Source organism: Gossypium hirsutum, chromosome A11, assembly GCF_007990345.1.
Source record: "Gossypium hirsutum isolate 1008001.06 chromosome A11, Gossypium_hirsutum_v2.1, whole genome shotgun sequence".
Lineage (NCBI taxonomy): Eukaryota > Viridiplantae > Streptophyta > Magnoliopsida > Malvales > Malvaceae > Gossypium > Gossypium hirsutum.
The window spans coordinates 23999396-24008320 of NC_053434.1; the positions used below are offsets into that span (position 1 = coordinate 23999396).

The following is an 8925-nucleotide window of genomic DNA, read 5'->3' on the forward strand; positions in this document are numbered from 1 at the left end:
ACTAACTCTTTATGTTCCCATATATTTAAAATATGCATGAGAACTTAATTCTATATTTGTATAAAATGAATTTAAACATCTTAGAACTTTGGTATTGACAGAAAAACATTTGAATAAGTTAAAACACATTTGAAATATACTTTTGAGTACTTTGCAAGTTTTTGAATGCAAATTAAAATTGCATAAAATGATAATTTAATATAAGCTATATCTCCCTTTATCAATATACCAATTGTTAATAACCAAAGTAATGCATAGTAAGCACAAATGTACCAAAATGTGGATATCATAAGCTCACTAAAGCTGCAATGGTATCAATTATGAAGAGTATAAGAAAGAGAAATAAATATGCAAAACATACTTCATTGAATGAGTAATGCATGTGAACAACATAGTCCATTCCATTCAAAAAAGTATACTAATCGTCACAACTTATCACAATGCTTAATGACGATATTATGAAGCATGAGGCATGTCAATGACAGCCGATCAATAATATAGCAATGTGAGCAAACAATGAATACCAAGATAAGTGTGATGTGAGGGAGGAGATTATGACATATTTCCTAAGTCAATTTTTAAATAAAAGCATAAAATATGTCATGATAAATTTATCTAAAAATATAACAATTCACATCAAGATACTAAATAAGGTATCCTAATTTCTAAGTCTTAATATAAGACTAAATTTAATCTGAAGTTCTAAACCTTAAATTAAGTTGTAAGCCTGATTCTAAAGTTGATCCTACAAGCTAGTTTTAATTTTAGTTTTAAAGGCTAATTCCAATTTTATAGGTTAATCCTAGTATTAAGTCTAATACTAAGAATCTATACTATTCCTAAATTATGTAACCTTACATATAACTTAAGATAACGAGATAGTCAGAGCTTAAGTAAGGAGCTTAATATAATTTAGTCATACAAATCTGTTTTTGTTTTTAAATTTGTTTCTCAAACTTATTAGTTAGTTTTCTGAGTTGTTTTGTAGGCTTATTCTACTTTCCAGCCTTAACTTTTTTTTTTTTTTAAATTTCTCTTCACTTTTTCTGAGGTCATGACTACTATATATTGAACAAGAATAATCAGTAAACTTGTGCCAGTTGTGTAATTTAATTTGACAAACTCATTATGGTATTAGAGTTGTTGTAAATGCATGTGAAATTTTGTGGGTCAAGCATCTTCTCGAAGAACTACATGTTCCTCTTATGCGTCCCATTCCACCTTCTGTGACAATTTGGGTGTTACTATACACTGCCAACATCCTGCTTTACACAGCAAAATGAGGAACTTAAAAGTCGTAATACACTTTGTTTGATACTATGTTAATCGAAAAGAGCTTGATGTTCTTCACGTCCATACTGTTGATCGGATTGTTGATGTTATTACCAAGGCGCCACCCTAGTCAAATTTTCATTTCAATCATTCCACGTTAGGAGTTGCATGTCAACCCCAAAGTTAAAGGGACTTATTACTGAAACATGCTGACTTGGGCATTTGAGTTAGTCATACACCAGATCTGTATTTTGTTTTTAAACTTGTTTCTCAAACTTGTGTGAGATATTTCACTAATTTGACAAACTCTATAGAGGCAGGGGTGGGCTACCAACGGTGGGGAAGGGGGAGAAGATGAGAGAGGAGGAGGGAGAAGGGGGAAAAGGATGGTGAGGCCATGGCTACCTGCCGCCAGTCCAGCCAGTTGCCAAGGGGAGCTCTCATTTTCGGGGCAGCGAAATGGGAAGATTTTCTTTTATACCAACTTTTTGGATGATTGATATGATGATATTCTTTTGGTTTGTGGTTGACGCTTTTTTAGACGTTGGGGTGTTTACTACACGCGTATAGGGAAGCAGCAGCTGCATATGGGGTAATTGGCAAATTTTGGATATATTTTCTACTTATTACAAGTATTTGTAGCAAACTACATACTGCTCCCTATAGACATGGTGAATATAAAGGAGAAAATATTCAATCAAGTATTTTCGCAATAAGTCTGAATGAATGAATAAATACACGCATTGCACGGGGTATACAATGATGGTTTTGCACAGAAAAACATGCAGTTGATGGTGTATTAGGGTCCAAACCCGAGCTTCTCGACAATTATGTATAATTATTTGGACAGTTATGTTCCAGGCTTACTCAACAGTAGCGGAGAGTTCCATTGTTGCCTGGCACCAGCCAAATGGATTATCATTTTATAGGAGCAATTCTCATCACTGCTGTTATTAGCATCATTTGCCATTTGTTAATTTAAGGATGGATAATGACGACCTTGAGGTAAGGGATGAAGATATGCTATCGCCATGCACGGAGAGGAAGCCTATGCGTTGTGGGGAGATAGACAGTGAAAGGACGCCATTGCCAACACAGGCGGATATTTACATATGGTGAAAAACATAATATCCTTTTCTACTATACATCATAAAATCAAAAAGTACAAAGAAAGTCAATGGTAGGCAGCTCCATGTGTAATTAGAATATTTATAACCTTCGTGATCATGGACATGCACTATCCTAGTTACCCCTAATCTTATAGGCAACATTTCTAAATTGAATATGTACATTATTTACTACAGTTTGTAAAACATGATTATGCATCCATTCCACTTCCAGGAATGACTCCTCAGGCTTAACTAGAACAGTGAAGGTTCCACTCTCAGAGTAATGAGTCTCAGGCCTCGCACCTTCCTGAAGCTCTACAAACTACAGCATTTCGAGCATGAACTGAAACACCAGAACTAACAACATAAAAACGCAAAAAGAATTCGATCACAAGCAAGCCAACCACCACCAACGAGTGCACAACCGTGGATACATCAGTAAACAGTTACTGGCCATAATCGCGTAGCTTCATTAATTTCTCTCTTAACTTTGCTGCAAGAAATTAAATAAATATAATTTTATCTACTGTTAGTAAGCAAGAGCTTCAGTATGTCAAAACAAAGGAATGAAAAAAAAATAGCATTGTGACTACTTCATTTAATAAATTTATAATTGATAGAAACAGAATATTCTCTCTTTTTTGCCTTTTGGAGTGTTTTTTGGTCAGAAGATGGTATTTTATTATTATTACCTGCATCAGTGTATCTTTCTTCTTTGACAGCTAAATCCATATTCCTCACCAGATCCAGCTCCTCTAATAGAAAATCAGGACCATCTGCAGCACTGAAAATATATAACCATGCTTAGAGTCACTATGTGCCACACAATTAGAAGAGAAGACAACACAGCCAGAATAAGCAATATACCTGTCAAGAGATACATCATAAGTAGACTTTTTGTCAAGCACTCGGCCCATCCCGTAGCCAATTCTAATAGCATCTGCCAAGACAATTTGTTTGTTCACATATATTGGAGCCTGCATACAGGAAAAACAGATTAGAAGCTTTGGATTGAACCTTGAAAGAGCCGTTTGTCATTGGAATGAGAGAGGCAGATTGCAAATTGGAAATACTGGACTATCTGACCACAGTTCTGGAATTATCAGCATATGTACAAAAAATGCAAATGCAACCACTTACATATGTAAAAGGCCATACTTAATACTGACCAACCTACTCAAACTAAATAAGGCAGTCTTGTTGAGACTTTATACTGGTGCAAGTCAAGACAGGGAAACGGTGTAAGACTAGAAAGCAAGCAATTCCCTCTCATATTTCATGGTAATTGCTTTATGAATAATATTCCCATACGCACCTTGCATCTGTTAGCCACATTTATGGCATCTGAGGGTCGTGCATCCACAATTATGACATCATTTTCCCCTGGCTGTAAACATAAGAATAATAAATGAATCAGGTTCCTGTATCACACCAAGGAAATATACATATACACACAAGATAATCACCTTGCTAAAATACAATTTCGCAAAGTAAGTATTGACGACTCTTTCTGTAATTCTCACCATTTTAACCTGAAATGAAGACATGTAAAAATCAATGAAAAGAGATGCTTACACAACAAAGTGTCAAGTTTTCCTAGGTTAAAGCTAGTAACTCCGTAAGAGTAAAAACAAGTTAGGGTTTAGGGTATATTGGGCTTTGTTATCCCCTTTCTTATTTTACAAATTTTTGTTACTTATCTCCCTCCATGTTCAACACTCGAGAGTGTTCTTCAATAGACATGCGATGTAAAGAAACAACTAAAGCAACTCAGCAAGCGACTGATAAAAGCTACAAAGATTTCAACAGGTATTAATGATACAGGAGAAAAAAAACGAAATCCATACTTCATATCCAAGCTTCTCCACAACATTATTAACAAGCTGAAACTGATCAGGGGTATCCTGAAAAAAAAAATAACAAAATGTCCAGAAGTTTATATACAATGAGTCGTCAATAACATCTTAAAATAAAAGTAACAGATTAGTAAGTTACCCCTTTATTATCTCCCCAAAAGGCAGCTATGAGTTTTTCCACAGAGAATTCCCCTGCAACATTAGATTAATTAGAATTAGTAAGAAAATAGATCCAACCAACAACGATAACTAATTGTAGTAAATAAGAATAGGGTAGAATTTTTTATTTATTAATGATAATTATTATTATACCTACAACAATGGGTAGCAAGAACTCCCCATCACAAGGAATCTTAAGAAAAATAGTTGGACTGGGAAAGCGACTGAGAAAGGCCTGTCCTATTGAAGTAATTTTAGCTCTGGACATGGGAAACACTCCTTTTACGTCCTGTTGAAATCCATGCCTCCACATCCGGTAGTGTAAAATAGTTTCTGCACCTCCAAAACGAATCAAAACTCCAAATTATCTCCAAGAAAAAAAAATCAATGGAAATTGAAAGATAAACGGGAGGCACTCGTAAACCTGAGACGAGAAGAGAAGCTTCGAGAAACTGGTGATCTCGATTGTCACCATTACTAGATTGGGGGCGGAAGCTACCATGGGCGGAGTGGCAAGAAACAACAACGGGTTTAGGAGAAGGACGGCGGCGTTTCGTCGTAAAATGCGAACACAAGGAGGAGGAGCGGAGGCAGGAGGAAGAAGCGGTTGGATAAGGAGAAGCAGCAGTGTATCGGTCGGAGGAAATCGAAACAGTGGCGATTGTACGGACGTAAAGCTGAGCACCAAGCATTATGTGGGAAACGTGGAGAGATAGCGATAGGATACTGAGAAAAGAAATTTCTTCGATTAGGAGATTTTCTTTCTTTTTCTTTTTCCTTTATGTTTGACGGGAAAATAAAGGAAGTTGGTATTTATAACATATAGCGTCAAGTGTTACGTTACTGGAGAAAGGTTTAATTTAAGATTTGGCCATTGAAGTATAACTATTTTTTTACTTTAGTACTTAAATATTTTTTGTCCCAATTTAGTATCTAAAGAATGTCTTCATTATATTTTTTAGTCCATTTTTTGACTAATGTTAAAAAATTATCTTATAGTTAATCACAAAGTTCCACATGGTATCTTTATATAAAAAATAATTTTTTTATTAAATCTAGGCTTTTTTTCTTGTATAATATAAAAATAATAAAAAATTACCAAAATAGTATCCTAATCCTATTATTTACGAAAATGGTATGGCGTGGGTGGTGAAGAGGCGGCACCACCCTTGCTTTTTGACCCCAGTCATTAGTCTATTATGCAAAAAGAAAATTAATTTTTTTAAGGGTGAAGGGGACCTGACAAGCAGCACCGGTGGAGGCATCATAATAAGTGGCACCGCTTTGCACCGGAGAGACGACCTGAACTAAAAATGTTTTCTTTATAAAAGAGTCATGGTCCCCTTAATTGAAAAAAAAATTAAGGAGAAGAAGGGAAGAAGCCGTAGAGAAGAGAAGGGAATAAGGGTTTTAAAAAGTTAAAATGTTATTTTTGTAGTTTTATTTTGGTTAGGTTAGGATTTTGAGAAGAGGCACCAACAATTTTTTTAAAGGTAAATTTATTTTTTATAATTATAATTTATTTGTTTAATATTTTTCAATACTTATTATTTGTTCAATTTTACAAGTATAAAAAAATTTACAAAAAAATAAACAAATATGGGTACTAAAAAATCAAACAAATAACCAATAATTTTATATTGATGCTATATGAACGTTTATCAAGTAATAAAAAATAAATAACCAATAATTTTATTTGTTTGGCTAAAACATGGGTGCCAAAAAATAAACAAATAAAAAAAAATTGCTATAAAATAAAGAGAGATAAAGAGATTAAAGAACAAAATAAAAAAAATAGGAAGCAATAGATAATGTATTTTATTGATCAATGGAATGATTACAATGCTTCAACAGTCTCTATTTATAGGTATAAGAAGTATAAAAGAAGTAGAAATCCAATTCTAATAAATATTAGAATTTAAAGTACGTCAAAACTTTATCTTGATCATGATGGACATCCACTTAATAAGATATTCATAACACTCCGTATTGGATGTTCATTGTTAGATAATGTGCCTCGTTAAAACATTATTAGGAAAAACTTTGTGCGATAAAAATCTAATGAAGGAAAAAGAGTAAGCAATCTTCTATTACAAGCTGCCTCATTAAAAACATTTACCAGAAAAAACCCAATGGGGCAAAACTTTGGTTAAAGGAAAAGAGTACAACTTGTTTTAAACTCCCTCTAATGGAAACATTACATTACATCTTTGATTGACGCATTCCAATATTGTGTAGTAATCTTTTAAATGTTGAAGTTGGCAATACCTTACTAAAAAGATCTACTAAATTATCACTAGAACGAATTTATTGAACATTTATATCACCTATTTTCTCAAGATCATGGGCGAAGAATAATTTTGGTGAAATATTTTTCATCCTGTCACCTTTGATGTAACCACCCTTCAATTGAGCTACACATGCTGCATTATCTTCACATAAGATAGTTGACATCTTTTCCTGTAAAGGCAAATTACATATCTTCTAGATATGTTGGGTCAATAACCTTAGCCAAACACACTCTCGACTTGCCTCATGCATTGCAGTTATTTCTGCATGATTTGAAAAAGTTGCAGGTAATGTTTGCTTTGTTGAACGCCATGATATGGCACCCCCACATGTAAATAAATATCCTATTTGAGATCGACATTTATGTGGATCTGATAAGTATCTAGCATTAGCATAGCCGACTAATAGGGATTTTGAATTATTTGAATAAAATAACTCCATATCAATGGTCCCTCTGAGATATTTAAATATATGTCTAATTACATTTCAATGTCTACGTGTTAGAGAAGAACTAAATCTTGGTAACAAGTTTATAGTGAAAGTTATATTAGGTCTTGTGTTGTTTGCACGATACATCAATGCCCTTATGACACTTAGATATGGTACTTTAGGACCAAGAAACTTTTCATCATTCTCGCAACGACAAAATTTATCTTTATTCACATCTAATGATTGTACAACCATTGGAGTACTCAATGGTTGTACTTTATCCATATAAAATTTCTTTAATTTCTTTTCTGTATAAGTTGATTGATGAACATGAATTCCATCTCTTAAATGCTCGATTTGTAAGCCAAGAAAAAACTTTGTTTTTCCAAGATCTTTCATCTCAAATTCTTTCTTTAAACAATTTATTGTATTTTGAAGCTTTTCAGGAGTTCCAATAATATTTAGATCAATATAAACAAGAATTATCACAAAATTTGATCCAAACCTTTTTATAAAGACACATGCACAAATTGGATTATTTTTGTAACCTTCTTTTAACAAGTATTCACTAAGACGATTATACCACATACGTCCAGATTGTTTTAATCCATATAAACTTTTCTTTAATTTGATCGAGTAATTTTCCCGAGAAACTTTATATGCTTCTAGGATTTTAAATCCTTCAGGGATTTTCATATAAATTTCATTATCAAGTGCACCTTATAAATAGGCTGTAACAACATACATTAGATGCATGTCAAGTTTTTCACGTACTGCCAGACTAATAAGATATCTAAATGTGATTGCATCCACCACAGGAGAATATGTCTTTTCACAATCAATGTTGGGCCTCTACAAAAATTTTTGTGCTACAAGTTGTGCTTTATATCTTACGACTTCATTTTTTTATTTCATTTTTGCACAAATACTCATTTATATCCTACCGACTTTAACCTTCAGGTGTTTGGACTACCGATCTAAAAACCTCACGTTTAGAAAGTGAATTAATTCCACTTGAATTGCATCTTTCCATGGCTAATCTTTTCTATTTTTACATTCCTCAATAGATTTAGGCTCAGGATCCTCATTTTCTTTTATCATTTTAATAGAAATATTATAAGCAAAATTGTTGTCGACAACTACGTTCTTTTCGGTTTTATCTTTTTCTCGTATTGACATAACTTATCAAGCTCTCTTTATTTTCATCATTTTCATTTTCACTTTTAGGTATCTGAATCTCTTATTAAGTTTTATAACTAGTTATGTCATGGGTCTCTTTAGGAACCCCTGCCTCCACTATATGACCATCTCGAATGGTTGCTCATTTTCTTTTATGATGATTTTTATCTTTAGAACTGACTGATCTTCCACGCTTCAGGCATGAATTACTTTATTTTGCACTAATAGTTCGCCCTATTAGGATATCAATTCATATTGGAGCATTTTCAATTGATATGTGAGATTTAATAAATATGACAGTTGATTTGTAAAATGAATTATATGCTGAACTTCTGGTTTACATTGCTTTGTACAAGGATCTTAGACATTGATAATTCATTTCGAGTACTTTATTAACCCAACTTTTTATTCTCTCCCCTTAATGTTGGGAAAACTGACAACTTATGTCATAACTAAATCTCGAATTAATAGCTTAAAAATATTATAAGGAGACTCATATAAATATACATTCTCAATCTCTTATGATGGCCTATCTTTGTGCGTTATGGTGGAGCAATTGGAATATATACCGTACATTCAAAAATTTTAAGATGGAAAATATTTGACTCTTGACCAAAAATCAATTGTAATAG

The 8925-nt window shown here is 33.2% G+C and overlaps 1 protein-coding gene across 2 annotated transcripts; it reads right to left on the reverse strand.

Annotated features, from left to right (window-relative positions):
- Window positions 1-2388: 2388 nt before the first annotated feature.
- LOC107895571 (bifunctional nuclease 2) lies at window positions 2389-5186 on the reverse strand. Of its 2 annotated transcripts, none has more exons than XM_016820837.2 (9): window positions 4821-5186; window positions 4550-4729; window positions 4377-4429; window positions 4229-4285; window positions 3848-3913; window positions 3697-3768; window positions 3249-3358; window positions 3074-3165; window positions 2389-2874 (listed from the first exon to the last, which is right to left on the reverse strand). In XM_016820837.2, exons 1-9 carry the CDS (start codon window positions 5086-5088, stop codon window positions 2828-2830), a joined length of 945 nt encoding a protein of 314 aa, XP_016676326.2. In that variant the 5' UTR covers window positions 5089-5186; the 3' UTR covers window positions 2389-2827. The 2 variants fall into 2 exon arrangements, with proteins under 2 accessions (XP_016676326.2, XP_016676324.2); XM_016820835.2 differs by having other exon boundaries at window positions 4550-4735; window positions 4821-5180.
- Window positions 5187-8925: the final 3739 nt, after the last annotated feature.

Excerpts from the sequence above, each read along its gene's own strand:
- LOC107895571 (XM_016820835.2), bottom strand. The coding sequence starts at position 5,088 with ATGCTTGGTGCTCAGCTTTACGTCCGTACAATCGCCACTGTTTCGATT. Across the intron at positions 3,359-3,696 it reads ATGTGGCTAACAGATGCAAG|GCTCCAATATATGTGAACAA; the intron begins GTGCGTATGGGA and ends TCCTGTATGCAG. Across the intron at positions 3,166-3,248 it reads TATGATGTATCTCTTGACAG|TGCTGCAGATGGTCCTGATT; the intron begins GTATATTGCTTA and ends ATATATTTTCAG.